Source organism: Biomphalaria glabrata, chromosome 10 (assembly GCF_947242115.1).
Source record: "Biomphalaria glabrata chromosome 10, xgBioGlab47.1, whole genome shotgun sequence".
Classification (NCBI taxonomy): domain Eukaryota; kingdom Metazoa; phylum Mollusca; class Gastropoda; family Planorbidae; genus Biomphalaria; species Biomphalaria glabrata.
The window spans coordinates 33,264,939-33,281,498 of NC_074720.1; the positions used below are offsets into that span (position 1 = coordinate 33,264,939).

Below are 16,560 nucleotides of genomic sequence, written 5' to 3' on the forward strand. Positions count from 1 at the left end.
GCGGCCCTTGGGTCTGACTCCTTCCACAAGCTCAGCATATAAGATATCTTTCGGGATTCTACCATCTGGCATGCGGGTGACATGTCCGAGCCAGCGTAATCTCCTTTGTGTCAGGAGAGCATACATGCTGTTCATATTGGCCAGTCTCAAAACTTCCTGATTGGAGACATGGTCCCTCCAAGAGATGCCCATTATGCGTCTCAGGCAGCGCAAGTGGAAACTATTCAATCTGTGCTCTTGGTACATGTATGTTGACCAGCTTTCACTGCCATAAAGGAGAGTGCTCACAACACAGGCGTTGTAGACTAGGATTTTGGTCGCTGTGGTCAATTTACCATTTTCCCAGACGCGCTTGGAGAGTTTTGCCAATGCTGTGGTAGCTTTTCCTATCCTTTTTGTCAGCTCGATGTCTAAGTCTAGGTTACTGACAATTGTTGAACCCAAGTAGGTAAATTCCTGCACCACTGAAAGGGTGTGGTTCCCAATTTGTATTATAGGTATTTCTGCAACGTCTTGTGCCAGGATTTCGGTCTTGGAGAGACTTATAGTAAGGCTAAACTCTTGACAAACAGCTGCTAAGGCGTTCACTAGCTTCTGTAGACCTCCTTGTGAGTGAGATACGAGTGCCGCGTCATCGGCAAACAGCAGCTCCCTTATCAAGATACGACGCCTTTTCGTTTTGGCTTTAAGACGTGCCAGGTTAAAGAGCCTTCCATCGGATCTGCTATGGATGTATATTCCGTCTTCCAGGGATTTAAAAGCACTGGATAGTACGACTGAGAAGAAGATGCCAAAAAGTGTAGGGGCCAGTACACATCCTTGTTTTACACCGCTCTTAATGGAGAATGGCCTGGAGGAAGAACTTTCAAACTGAACGGTGCCCTGCATATTTTCGTGAAAAGCTGACACTAGTTTTCTTAACTTATTTGGACAGCCGATTCTCTCTAGTACAGCAAACAGACCGCTTCTGCTAACAAGGTCAAAGGCCTTGGTCAAATCAATAAAAGCTATGAAGAGGGGCTGCTTTTGTTCTCTGCTCTTCTCCTGTAGCTGCCGCAGAGAGAAAATCATATCTGTTGTAGATCTTCCTGCCCTAAAGCCACACTGCGACTCTGGATAAACACGATCTGCCAGAATCTGTAATCGCTTTAGTAACACTCTAGCAAAAGCCTTTCCGACTATGCTAAGCAGTGAGATGCCTCTGTAATTGTTACAATCAGAGCGGTCGCCTTTATTTTTATAAATTGTAACAATGTTGGAGTCTTTCAATTCCTGGGGGACCATTCCTTGTTCCCAGCACAAGCTTAGCAGTTCATGGAGTGGTTTGATTAGGGCATGTTTTCCAGCCTGAATTACTTCAGCAGAAATGCCATCTCCTCCGGGTGTTTTCCCATGTGCAAGCATGTCAATGGCAATGCTCAGCTCCTTTACTGAGGGCGTTTCGTCTAATTCCGTCAAAACTGGAAGTGATGGGAAGTTGGAGACAGCATTTGGTGAGATGGCGTTTTCAATCTGGTAGAGTTCTGCATAGTGTTCTACCCATCTTTCCATTTGCAGCTCACGATCGCTGATGATTGAGCCATCTTTTGACTTGAGTGGAGCACACTTGCTGGTGTGAGGTCCAAAGGCTTTTCTCATGCCCTCATATAGTCCTCTTATGTTACCACAGTCGGCACAAGATTGAATATCTTCGCATAGCTCCTGCCAGTATTTGTTAGCACATTGTCTCGCTACTCTTTGGGCATTGTTACGTGCAGCTCTGAGCCTTATTAAGTTGCTTGGGGTGGGATCCTTCTTGTAGATTAGCATGGCTGCTCTCTTGTTCATAGTGGCAGTTTCCATTTCTGGTAGACTAGCTTCAAACCAGTCTTCGCTTTTCTTGGTTTTGTTTCCAAAGACCAGTGATGATGTTTGGTAGATTGTATCACGCATAAACGTCCAGCTTTTTTCTACCTCAGTCACAGAGAAGTTTTTAAAAGCTTCCTCTAATTTGTTCTCAAATTCGGTGCAAAGATCAGGATTTTTTGTGCTAGTAGTATTCAGGCGTGATTTTCTTTTTCCCTGTGAAGTGTGGATCTTAGTTGGCAGCAGTCTTGTCCGGCATGACACTAAAGTATGATCAGTATCACAATCCGCGCTTTGGTAGCTACGTGTCAGCAGTATATTTCCAATGTCCTTTTTTCGTGTCAGTATCATATCCAGCTGGTGCCAGTGCCCAGACCTAGGGTGCCTCCATGAGACACAGTGCTGTGGTTTTGTTCTGAAGTATGTGTTGGTAATGCAGAGCTTATGGTATGTGCAGAATTCAAGCAGTCTTTGTCCGTTCTCATTCATCTTTCCGATTCCAAAAAGCCCAAGACAGTCTGGCCAGGTAGTGTGATCTGATCCTACTCTGGCATTGAAGTCACCTAGAAGGATCATATGTTCTTTTTGAGGAATGTTTGCAATGGCTTCTTTGAGGTCTTCATAGAACTTGTCTTTGTCCTCCTAAGGCGAGCATAGTGTGGGGGCATAGGCACTAATTAGAGTGACTTTTCCAGATGCTGTCATCATACTTATGCTTAGTAGCCGTTCCGAGCCACCAACTGGGGGGACTATCATGGGAAGAAGACTGTTCTTGACAGCAAAGCCCACACCATGTATTCGAGTCTCATCCTGTGCTTTCCCTTTCCAAAAGAAAGTGTAGTCAGTCTCGCGGAGCATGCCGTTTTCGGCCAGTCGGGTTTCTTGCAGGGCTGCAATGTCAATATGTAGCCTTTTTAGCTCGTTGTTTATAACTGCCGTCTTCCTTGCATCGTCGATCTGCCTTAGATCATCAGTGAGACCAGAACACATTGTCCTGCCATTCAAAGTGGCCAGTCGCATGACAGGGATTTTCTTTTTCAGTTTAATTTTTCTTCTTTTGTTGCTTGGTGCAAGTTTCCAGCCTACTTGTCGTTTTAAACTAAGCCCTAAGCACCCATTAGAGCAGGCAGGCTGTGGCGGATCAGCACCTAACTGACTGGGGGCTGCCCAGGTTGAGGCGGGCGGTAGCTGATCAGTGAGGCGCGAAGACCTCTCCCACCGTCAGAGACAACCCGTGGCGTCCATACATTACGCCAATCAAGTTGGACTTATAACCCGTAACTGTTGTCTCCCGTGTTGTTTTAGTCGCTTTGCAGCAGCACCAGAGTTTCCTCTCCGGGGCGCATTCCTGGGCCTTAGATAAAGGGGTCATGGGTGGCCCATGCGTCATGATCCCTCTCTCGACCTTGCTGATGTGATCCAAAGGAACGCATCGCATTACATTTGGTTTCAAAGGTTGTCATGGCCAGGGGTGTCAATGGGGTTAAGCTCCCATTGTCTATAAAGTACTCCTAATGGCATGCGTCTCAAATAGCCTCTGACAACTAAGTCCAGCACCTGGCCTGCTCGTGTGGCTTAGATATTAAGCCCGGCGAAACTGCTCTTACTAACAGGTGAAGGGGTGAAGGCGGATACCTGGCGCCACAAAACCGGGAGCTTCGGGCAGATGGAGCTCGTCAGCCTAGTAAGGCAGTTCATCTAGGAGAGGGGTACTCTGACTTCAAACCCCCGCTGCCTTGCGGTACTGAGGCTTCAGGAGACAACCTCGAGGAGAAATCAGGAGTGAAGCCCCTTAGGCGTTGGGAGTATCAGCTATGAAATTCCCTCCGGCAGCTTCTGCAACTGAGTTGGTGCTCAAGTGGTAGTGTCATAACAAAAACTAAAGACAAGAATGAATGAAATGGACAATACATTGGAAAGATAGGATAGCCAATTAATTGTAGTCTTTTTTTATTTCGTTAGAACGCAAAGTCGTTGTATTGATAATTGCATTTTTTTTTCGTAGTTTATACAAAAAAAAATAAAAAATAAAGATCAATTTTCTAAGATATTTGTTGCAAATTTTTGTTTTTACTCTAGTTTATTATATTGAATATTTATTAGATTAATGTATTTTAATGATTTACTTGATTCATTTTTCGTAAGAATTTTTACTGTTAAAGCTCTATTTCTAATGAAAAAAAAACAACTACTTTATTTAAGAAATTTCATAATATTTATTTTTACTAGAGATGGCTTTAAACTATATATATTTATTATATAAGATAGCTTAAGACATATAAGTGAAATAAAACAAACGCATTTGTATTTTAATTTTGAGTTTTAAAAAATCAAATTTGCAAACATCGCTATGTAAAACTATACGTTTTTTTTTTTAATTTAAGCACATCAGCCTCTTAAACCAAATCAATTTTTTTAAATTTTTTGTTTTGTTTTTTTACAAAGCTTATATGAAATTACTCTGTCTGTCTGGTACACATGATTTCTCCCACACACAATCTCGGAACAAGTTCAAATATTTTCACAATTGTTTCTTGTACTTGACACAACAAGAGCAAAAGAACAACAAACCAATTAGTTTATTCAATTTTAATAAGCACTGAATGGTGAATGGTACATTGGTATGGGGTGGCTTGAGCCCTCGAGGTCGATTACCAATCATACAAGTTTTACAAATACGTCAAAGCTATCATAGTAACCTTTACTCAACCCTCTTTCTTTCTACATTCCACGTTTTACCAACTGGTCCTAACAAGAGATGGATCATAGAGAAAGCTAAAAGCATTAAAATGCGCTAAGCAAAAACAATTTGCAAAAAAACAAATGTTTCTAATCGCTTAAATTAATTATTGTTAGTCTATATTTTCACTCTATATCAATTACAAATTTAAATACTTGGCTGATCTAAATTAACATATAAAAAAACATAATATAAGCCCCCCCCCCCCTTTTTTTTTAGTTGTTTTTTTTTTAAATATGGTTTTAAACTCATTCATCTATATAACATTCTTTAATGGTTGTTGTATTCGTCATAAACGTTATATATAATATTTAATAGAAAGTAAAACCCTGTTGGTTTATTATTTCAGGGAAGTAAACCAGTCTAGAACAAGGGAAAAAAATAACAAAGAAAAAAAACTTGACAGTCCAAACATATGGATGAAGGACAGGAAGACGACCTTTGCCTAACCCCAACTCCTTTCCGGACCATCTGTAAAACACAATACGTAACATTTTTTTTACTAAGCTTATTTCAACTCAGTCTGTCTCTCAGGTACAAGGTTTGTTCACGTGATTTCTCCGACTCCCAATCTCGGATTAAGCTGAAATTCGCACAATTATTTCTTTTACCTGACCACTGAAGAATCAATTTAAAAAATTAGTTAATTAACCATTGTTAATTAATTATTTAGTTTGATATCTCGAACAAGGGAAAGAAATTGTACTTGACTAAAGTGGAGGAAGAAGCTGAATTAGGTCTCTCTATAAGGTCGCCGCATTAAAATAAGTTTGTAACAAACAATAGATAACTACACAATCTTTTTTATTTCCATAGTTACCTTACTAACGATAACAGTCATTTCATTCCAGTGATTTTTATCCTTAGTCACTTTATCCCCGGTCATTTCATCCACAGTTAAATTTTTTTTCTTAGTCATTGTGTAATTGTGCTGTTAAAGGTTTTCCTTTAAGCACTCATTTCATCTAGTAAATAAATATGCATGAAATTTAGACAACTGTTTGATATTTTGGACATAACCTCATAGTGTTTATAGTGTTTATAGTGTTCCCCTTCTCTCTTTATGCTACTCTATAATTAAAAGAATATATTTCAATATGAAGATACATTGTAGAGCGGGGTTTGTATTTAGTTATATTTCTATAGTTATGTTTATTCTGCGCATATTGCGTGATGTAATGATCAAAGGCCAAGGTGTGCTGGAAGTGGGGAAAATCTTTTGAGACATAGAAGTACGATTGGAATAATAATGTTCAAGCCGCTCTGCGCTCATTGCTTATCATCAAAGGCCAAGGTGTTTTGAAAGTAGTGGAAGTCTTTTGAGAGACAAGAACGATTAGACTACTTCTGATCGTGCCGCTGATAGCTTATCTCCTGATGGCCATCTTTCACTTTACCATTATTTTTCAATAGTTTTTACTTGAATCTGAGCGTGTCATTTCAAACCCTGATATCACATTATATTTTTTCTAATAAACGCTGACTTCAAGAAACACGCAAAACTGGCCAAGACATTACAAACTATATACATCAATACAACACAATGGATCGTCTTCTGTACCTACTATTATTTGATTTATTAAAGGATGACATGACCAGGGGATGAAATGACCGGGGATGAAACGATTAGGGGATGAAATGACAAGGTGATGAAGTGATCAGGGGATGAAATAACCAGGGGATGAAGTGATTAGGAGATGAAATGACCAGGAGACGAAATGACCTGGTGATAAAATGACCAGGGGATGAAGTGATCATGGAAGAAGTGACTGGGGATGAAATGACCAAGGATGAAGTGAATCGGGATGAAAGACCAATTGATAAACTGGCCAAGGATGAAATGACCGGGAACACTCACATTCCTAGTATTCAATATGTAAGCTTGAGGAGGTCGAGCCATGAGTTCGAATTCAGGTCGTCCTTATAACTGCTTTTTAAAAGCAAATACGGTCAAAATGATATAAAAGTTAATATTGGGAATGAGGTAAATGAATAAAAACACTTCAAATGTATTGAAGTGGATGCAGTAATTAAATCTTAAAATAACGCTAAGATTTAAATTACCTTTTCTACAATGGGAAATAGGATTTTAATCAATTTTTAGCGACCCTGAAAGGGGAAAAGACGCTATTAGTTTTGTGTGGAATGTCTGTCCGTCCGTCCCGTTTAGATCTCGTCAACTAAAAAAGATTGTACAAATCCGACATCATAATATTTTAGACCATTCAAAGCTCTGATGCAACGGCTACTTTTTTTCTTTTCTGAAAGCGAAAAATCTAATTTTTTAAATCAATTATGGAAGCATTTTTTTCATAAAAATGCACCACTTTTACAACTATTCACTGTTAGTAATAAGAAACACTGGAGACTCTTTTGTGAAGGCACACGGAGCATGCCATATAATTAACACATTTATGAAAACAGTTGTAGATTTTTAGTCAAAACATTTTCTATTTTACATTTGTATTGCTAAGTTATGTAAGTTCTGTTATATTAACTACTATATTTATACACAATTTTTTTTTTTAATTTTTTGTTTGTTAACAGCGCTCTAGAAATAAAATTATCATTTTTAAATAATCATGTATATATATATATATATATATATATATATATATATATATATATATATATATATATATATGTATATATGTATATGTATCTTGAATACTAACTCAAAAATATACATCTAAAAGACAAGTGGTTCTCAAACTGTGGTCCATAGACACCCAGAGGGTTCTAGAGACGACCATAGGAGGTCCGCTAAAAGATGCGAATTGTATACAATAAAAAAACATATTTGCTTTAAGCCAGTTTATCTGATCGGATAATAAAGTCACGAGTCGATACTGTGATCTAATTCGACAAGTTTCTAGAAGCCCAGGTCAAATCAGAGATGACCAGAGTAAACAAGTTAATTAAATAGCAAACGTCAGTTTCTAGAAGGTCACAGTTAATAAAAATAATTAGGGGAGAAGTTTTTATGATTCTGGAAAGTACGATTGAGAAAAGTATAAATTAGGGGAAAGTTAGTTAGTAACGCATTGTAACGATTTTTGAAAGAAACGGTCTTACGTTTAAACGTTTGCGGGCCCAGTTGTTGAAGTTACTTTTAATGAATGAGTATCATAAAGTTATTTCACTAATTATTTATATCAGTTAAAGCATTAGAAAGGTTCATTTTTAAGAAGATATTCAAGTAAAGTTATTGAATTGAGAAGGTACTAATATGTGTAATTTGAATGAGTTTATTAAAGAAGTTAAAACAAAACACAGCTGTTTATTTATTTATTTTTTTTGATTTTCAAATTATTCATATAATCTCCAGCGTGTATTGATTCTGTTTGATCGATAATTAATATAAGAAGCATTGCCAAGAAATTAATAAACAGAAATCGTCACTATTGGTAATACAAATCAGCTCGCCCCAACTACTGCTTAATATGTCTATTACGAACCATTCTTTGACGACCTAAACCAAAGATTTGAAGACATCCTTCACTTGGATATACTCAACTAGGTATTCAAACCTTTAGTGTTTGGACAAACTCAGATCCCAATCACAGATGAATACATACTAATACAGGAGCAGCTTATTGAACTATCCCGTGAGACACTAAATGCAGAGACGAACCATAGTTAAACGGACTTTGAACGCGACATTTAGTGACGTCACAGATTAGTGGGTTTTAGTTTATTTATCTTATCTTATCTCATACAGACGTTAGGTTGTTATTAGTAAGTTGGTGTTAGCAATCCAAGGTGACAACATCTTATTACGGACTCGACTAACGGGATTAGAACTTGAGCCTCCTTTTTAGGTGGCCAAGCCGTAGCCAAGCGGTTTTGGACTCTCAGTCAAATCTCCCACACTACATTCACTACACCCACATCTGTCAACCAGTGTCTGTTGCCGAGAAGCAGATGTCATAATAATAGCTGCGTCATCCTCGTAGAACAGTTTTCTAAATGAACACCTTTTCAAATTTAGTTTTAGGCCTAATTTCACGCTTTCACAAAGTAATAAATGTACCGAGAAATTAAATAGAGCCTTATCAGCACCAATCTTATAAAATACAAAGAAATTAAATAGAGCCTTATCAGCGCCAATCTTATAAAATACAGAGAAATTACATAGAGCCTTATCAGCACCAATCTTATAAAATACAGAGAAATTTAATAGAGCCTTATCAGCACCAATCTTATAAAATACAGAGAAATTAAATAGAGCCTTATCAGCACCAATCTTATAAAATACAGAGAAATTAAATAGAGCCTTATTAGTACCAATCTTATCTTATAAAATACAGACGTTACTTGCGTTACGTCAAACGCGTGTTCCTAGATCAATCTAGTCATGCATGTTAACCAATGAATTAAATTTTGACAAATCATTGGTTTTCCTGGCTGGCTCAGGCAACCCATTCCATGCTCTAATAGCACTAAAGTAGTAGCCTTTATACAAATTTGTCCTAGCATTAGGAACAGGTGATGGGCCTTTAGCTTTGTGTCTTTTTGAGTATTTTAATAAGTTTTGTTTTTCAAAATAATGGTTCTGTGTTATATGCATAATTGCTACTTTACTTTTGAGTCTTCTATCCAGACGTATTTCTAAATTTAGTGATTTTACTAAATGTGTTCCTCTAGTCAAATGTGAATATTTGTATTTTATGAATCTCACTGCTCTATTTAGTTTTTTTCAGAAGCGATATCAAGCAGATAGACCAACATAGACATATACTGCTAAAAAAAACAGCACACGCATGCACAGTACCGTAGTTAGACTTGACAAGGATATTTGAATTATAGGGCTCTTTTATAAGTCCATTTTATTTTATATGTCAATGCTACATATTTTTTGGGAACCTGAAAAAAACAGCCATCACACGTAATCACGGTATGGATTTTGTTTTCAAATTTCGTGCTGCATAGCATTAAGGCAGGGGTTCTCAACCTATGGGTCGCGACCCCCTTGGGGGTCGATTGACAATTTGCCAGGGGTCGCCTAAGACCATCGAAAATATGGATTGTTATTGTCTACTCTTCTATTGCTGTATGTGTGTGTGTGTGGGGGGGGGGGTCGCGGCAGAATGGGGGATTGTAAAAAGGGGTCACCGAACTTAAAAGGTTGAGAACCAATGCATTAAGGTCACCAATATTCGGTATTCAATATATTTTCTATATTTTGTTTTAGCCCTATCACACTAAAGTTTTTTAAGTTCTTTCGATATATTAAAGAAGTTTATATCAACTAACTCACTGTCTGTCTGTCTATCTGTCTGGTACAAATTTTGAATACGTTACTTCTCCCACTTCCCATTCTCGGATCAAGTTGTTCATTATTCATTGTTTCTAACAAAACTTGAATCAATAAAAAATGTACCAGTTAGTTCATAAATTAGAGGTAATTAATTAATTTTGTTTGAAATCAAAAATGGGAAACAAATCTTACAGTATTGGGAGATAGGCTGCAAGTGCGGAAATATTTCTCTTATATAGATTTTTTAAAAAGTATTTATTTAATATTTCTTAATTAATTTATTTGCTGCAATGATCTTTTAATTTAGCGTCATTATCATTGTTTAGAATTAAACATTTGTATTGAAAAATAAGTTTTAAAATGTGTTTATTAGCCTTGATATACTAATATTTTTTTTTTAAAGTCCAGACTAGATCGAAGTTTACTGTTAAAATTCCTCACTCTGTCTGGGTATTGAAATTCCCAGTAAGTATATATTTACAGTAATACGTATGGTTGAAGAGTAACTATATAAAATGGAATAGATCACTATGTGTAAATATATCTAAAGAAATTAAAGTTCGTTGGTTTGTCAGTTTGGAAGAAAGGGCAACATATTGTACAACTTAAAGGGACAAAACTTGACTCTGCCAGTTTCCAATGTCTTAAGACTTTTAAAAATTTTTTTTTTCTGCATGTTTTTCACAACAAAAAAATTTATTAAACAAAAAAAACTAATTCTAGATATTATAAAGAAATAACACTCAAGTTGGAAAATTCCAATTTTATTACAGTATTTTCAAGAAAAAAATATATGTAAAAAATACAGATATTTATCTCCATTTCATTAGAGTTAACAATCTTTGCTTAGCTGACATAAATCACCTTTTAACCAGTAAAACTAACTGTATTTAGCAAAGAAATTTAATTTTAAAATTAAAAAGTTTAAATATAAGGGGGCTGGAGGGGTGCAAAGTGGCTGAGCAGTAATCTCGTCAGGACTGGAATTTTTAATTAGGGGATTATAGGTACCTGACATTAGTTGGGGATAGCAAATTTATAGTACTTGCCACCTGACACCCTCGTTACTGCTGTCAGACATAGAATCAGATGACATTTATAACACCTGCCATGTAAATCCTAAGGGCTAAAAGGTGAACTAAACTTAAACATAGCAAAAACATTAAAAGGTCTGATCAAAAAAAAATTTAACATTTGCCTTTTTTTTTTACATTTTATCTCCGTCTTTTTCGTATTGCAATACTATTTCAATCAAGAAATGCATCATTAAAATATTGTTTCTGTACCTGGAATTGACTCTTTCAAGGGGACTACACCTCATCGGCATTAAAGTTGTATCTTGGTATAGTGGTTTGTTTTCGAAACCATTCCTATACGACGAATATGCTACATTATGTCTGGCTATAAATGAATTAACTTCGTTGATAAAGTTTTCACTATGACACGCTAGACTGAACTTTGTAGAATGAGATTCAAGGAACACACGTCTAGTAGAATACAGTTCAAGCCTAGATATGATGCTCAGGCAAGTAGTGTTGCACATGTCTAGTAGAATGCAGTTCTAGCCTAGATATGATGCTCAGGCAAGTAGTGTTGCACATGTCTAGTAGAATGCAGCTCTAGCCTAGATATGATGCTCAGGCAAGTAGTGTTGCACATGTCTAGTAGAATACAGTTCTAGCCTAGATATGATGCTCAGGCAAGTAGTGTTGCACATGTCTAGTAGAATGCAGTTCTAGCCTAGATATGATGCTCAGGCAAGTAGTGTTGCACATGTCTAGTAGAGTACAGTTCTAGCCTAGATATGATGCTCAGGCAAGTAGTGTTGCACATGTCTAGTAGAATACAGTTCTAGCCTAGATATGATGCTCAGGCAAGTAGTGTTGCACATGTCTAGTAGAATACAGTTCAAGCCTAGATATGATGCTCAGGCAAGTAGTGTTGCACATGTCTAGTAGAATGCAGTTCAAGCCTAGATATGATGCTCAGGCAAGTAGTGTTGCACATGTCTAGTAGAATACAGTTCTAGCCTAGATATGATGCTCAGGCAAGTAGTGTTGCACACGTCTAGTAGAATGCAGTTCTAGCCTAGATATGATGCTCAGGCAAGTAGTGTTGCACACGTCTAGTAGAATGCAGTTCTAGCCTAGATATGATGCTCAGGCAAGTAGTATTGCACACGTCTAGTAGAATACAGTTCTAGCCTAGATATGATGCTCAGGCAAGTAGTGTTGCACATGTCTAGTAAAATACAGTTCTAGCCTAGATATGATGCTTAGACAAGTAGTGTTGCACACGTCTAGTAGAATACAGTTCAAGCCTAGATATGATGCTCAGACAAGTAGTGTTGCACACGTCTAGTAGAATACAGTTCAAGCCTAGATATAATGCTCAGGCAAGTAGTGTTGCACATGTCTAGTAGAATGCAGCTCTAGCCTAGATAAGATGCTCAGGCAAGTAGTGTTGCACATGTCTAGTAGAATGCAGCTCTAGCCTAGATAAGATGCTCAGGCAAGTAGTGTTGCACATGTCTAGTAGAATGCAGCTCTAGCCTAGATATGATGCTCAGGCAAGTAGTGTTGCACATGTCTAGTAGAATACAGTTCTAGCCTAGATATGATGCTCAGGCCAGTAGTGTTGCACACGTCTAGTAGAATGCAGTTCTAGCCTAGATATGATGCTCAGGCAAGTAGTGTTGCACATGTCTAGTAGAATACAGTTCAAGCCTAGATATGATGCTCAGGCAAGTAGTGTTGCACATGTCTAGTAGAATACAATTCTAGCCTAGATATGATGCTCAGGCAAGTAAGTCTAAGAAAATCACACAGTCAGGACATCTACTTTGGACCTGACTTAGTTTTGAATAGTGTATTCATTACAAGAAGAGGTTCTTATTTATAAAACTTCGACTTCTTTAATTGATTAGCCCTCATAACAGGAACTACTCACTGGAGACCTATAGATAGAGTGACAATCTCTATGAGGGAATCCTTGTACCAAGTCGACTGCAAGCTAAAGTTTACAAACTATTTCAAGGACCTGAGCAGCGGAAGGCCTGTGGTCGGGGTCAGGTTGCATGAGGAAAGTCACCATCCTTCTGGAATAGAAAACATGAAAATGAAGAGATAATTTTGAACAACTAACATCAAAAATAAATAAATAAATACAAAGAAAAAAAAATTAAAGTTGACATCAATGTATCAAATGTTTACCTGTATATGTAAGGCACACCCAAGCTGTTTCTGATGATGTCCAGAAAGTCCACTTTTGAAGGTCTTGTTTTCATCACTATAGTCCAACAGGTCATTCCAAAGGCGTACATGTCCACCTGGAGAAAAGATTACCAAAAACTATTGAATTTATGGTTCTAAATATGAATCTTCAAAATAATGTTAATCTATAATAAAACTAATCGTATTTTTAACAAAACAATTATGTGGCTTATACTTTAAATACTGGCGGACTTATTTTATTAGAAATATGTTCAAATATATATTACAATAATAGCTTCTTTAATAGTTCAACCATTCTTCTAAAGGATATTTGTGTTTGCTAAATGCCTGAGTGCAACACAAACTTTCTCACAGATATCCCCCATCCTCTCCCCACTAACTGGTCCACAAAAGAGATAGGACTATGGCGCACTGAACATGTTATAAGAAGGAGATATTCGCAATATAAAAGGAATTTAAAAACAAAATATGAGCACATTCTACATTAATATGTAGTATGTTTCTGGGGCTCTGTAATACTCGGTTCCGAGCTCTACAAAGATTTCCACATGCTTGTTTGGAAGAACTCGAGAGAAGCCAAAGTCTGAGAGAAGAATGTTGTCGTCGTCGTCAATCAGGATGTTGTTTGCTTTGATATCAAGATGGACCGTGTTTTTCTCATGGAGGTAGTGTATGGCCTGACACAGCTAAAACATATAGAATGGAAAATAGTTAAACTTTTTTGATAAGTAAACAGCTATTAATGGGATTTTTGTTTTATAGTGTTCAAGAATATTATTCAAAAGAAAGAAACAGTTTTAATATTTATTTTTATAGGAATTTTTATCACAGTATTCGAGTGTAGTCTCAAAATCGGACAAATGTAAAGAAGATAATCTATTTCATTACAATGAGAGTAGGCCGAATTTATGAAATAATTCAACATTTTTGAGAGGGTGTCTGTGTTTGTTTTGGAGTTTTTAAAATAAATAAAAATGATGGGGGGGGGGGTGAGTAGTTGAGCAGAAGTTGTTTACATGATCCGTAACCATAGTTATACTTAATATAATAAACTCTCGATAGTCTGACGGTTACGAGCCTGAGGGGCTGTTGGAGTATCAAAAACGTCGGATTACTAAACTGTACACGTAACTCAAACCATTTAGTTCAGACTATTTATATTAAACGTATAAAAGATATTGATATAAAGCAAAGTTCCCCATTCAGACCTTAAGCTCTATGGGGCAGATGATGTGAAGGTCATTTGTTTCTGTGTCTCACGGTTAACGAGGGTGTCGTGTGGTCAGCAAAACGACCAACCACCTATAACTTTCCCTAACTAATGTCAGGTACACATTAGATATGGGTACAGTGGTTATGCCAAGGTTGTCAATTGTAGTCAGACTGAATTTCCATTTGATTGGATCAATATAACTTATCTTATGTTAAATTTAGAGGCGCCAAAGGATAGCGTACTTAAAAATCACAGTCTTCATTAGGATTCGAACCCCTAAACCCCGGTTTGGAAACCATGCGCATTACTGCTCAGAAGCATGATTATTTTAGTGATTAGAATAGCTGATCAATTAAACAGCTTAACTTTTGTAATTAAATAATAATTACAGGGTTGGTGAATTCAAAATAGAAGAGCTCTATAATATTGGCTAAATTGTCTGTAAATGTGAATGTAACTGATAGAGAAACAATTCACAACAAACATACGAAGAGTTTGTACCACTACAGTACAGGCTATTATTGCTTGACTTGTTTGACCTAATGACACGTGTAAGACGTAATCTTTTTTTTTTTGAAGTATCGTCTGTATTTTAAAGGATAATTAAATAAAAGCTCAAAATCTAAGATATGTGTATTTTTAAGGTTCTAAACGTATAGTTTATGTGTCCAATTGTACGTAGGCATAGCTGCATAAATAAATGTTGGCTTATACTTAAGTAAAACATTTGCCCTTTTTATATATTTATTTTTTAAAAAGTAACAGTTACAATATCATAGTGGAAATTAATAAATATTAAAATTTTTTAGGTCTTAAACTAGATTCCTATTTATATGCATTTGTAGATGTCGTTAATTTGCTGGCCTACTAGTTAATACTTAATAGGACATAGTTTTATATTAGGTTATCAGACTCGGTCACAGACCATAGACCTATCCAACTATATAAATGCTGTATGAAACCTGATCTAGATCTAGACTAGTAGAGTTTAAATCTTAAAAAAGATATTTTACGCCTTGCATACGTATTTTTACTTGCATAAATTTAGCCCATTTAATGGACACTTGATTTAAAGTTTAAAGAAACAAATGTTTCAAAATTGATGTATTTTATAAAATGATTTTTTTTTCAACTTCAATAAAATTAACATATTTTAAAGGTCACTTTACGATCATTTTTTTTTTTTGCAGTGCGGCTTTCGCTTGTAATTTATGAGTATACTCATTACTTATGAAATGAGAGATGAAATATGTGTTTAATATCATTCTACAAATTATTTGTGTTTTCAGTCAAAGAAATTTGTAATTTTAATGTAAAAATATTAAGAATTTAAATGTTAAGACTTAATAAATGTTATAGCGACATAATAAAATAAAATTCAGTAGCCTACAAAGTTATTTAAAACACTTACCTGTCTTATATATTTAAGCTGCTGACTTGGGAGTAGAGTTGTAATGGCATCTGCAACTGCACCACGCTCGCACGCTGGCATCACCAGTGCCAAACAATCTGGTGCTTGTACCGAATAGAGAAGAGGCATGATGCTGCAGTGGTGGAGACCTTTCATGACCTGGACCTCCTTACAGAACATTCTCTTTGTTTCCTCATCCACCTTTCTGGCGTCTTCATCCGCTGCATCTTCACTTAAAGAAAACATTTTGAGTGCCAGCTTTTCGTTCGGGTCGTCTTTCGAGACGGCCAGAACGACTTTTCCATAGGCGCCGACGCCCAGCACTGCTACTTCGGAGAGATTCAATTCTTCAAAGATGTCTGTCTCAAGAACATCGTCAATCAAAGAACTCATGTTGGCAGCCATATTCGGATGTCTCGACAGATCGCTTTTCCTTATCAACAGAGATTGGAAGACTTTGCAGAAAGCTAAAGTTTAGAGCAACAAAGCTTCTACTTACAAAGAGATAGCACACACTCACACTTACAAATTCACAACTGAAGACAACTAGTATATCCGAGGAAATTAAACACTAAGATAGCACACACTCACACTTACAAATTCACAACTGAAGACAGCTAGTATATCCGAGGAAATTAAACACTAAGTCTTAACTGAATATGTAACACAGAATTGAGCGAGCAGAGATTTAATGAAAACATTGACACTGTAGGTGCAACTGGTCAGTTTATATAAGGTCCACTTCTCATCATGGCGTCAGTAATTTTCTGACCAATAGCTGAATAGCCCGACAATTTTTATTGAATGACTAGTAAAAAAGCGACTCTAAACCTATCCCTAATTTCTCCACAAGTATAT

The 16,560-nt window shown here is 36.6% G+C and overlaps 1 protein-coding gene across 1 annotated transcript; it reads right to left on the minus strand.

The window, feature by feature from the left end:
- Positions 1-12,857: 12,857 nt before the first annotated feature.
- LOC129928564 (probable serine/threonine-protein kinase MARK-A) lies at positions 12,858-16,107 on the minus strand. The gene is made up of 4 exons (XM_056043209.1): positions 15,703-16,107; positions 13,615-13,764; positions 13,058-13,173; positions 12,858-12,942 (listed from the first exon to the last, which is right to left on the minus strand). Exons 1-4 carry the CDS (start codon positions 16,105-16,107, stop codon positions 12,858-12,860), a joined length of 756 nt encoding a protein of 251 aa, XP_055899184.1.
- Positions 16,108-16,560: the final 453 nt, after the last annotated feature.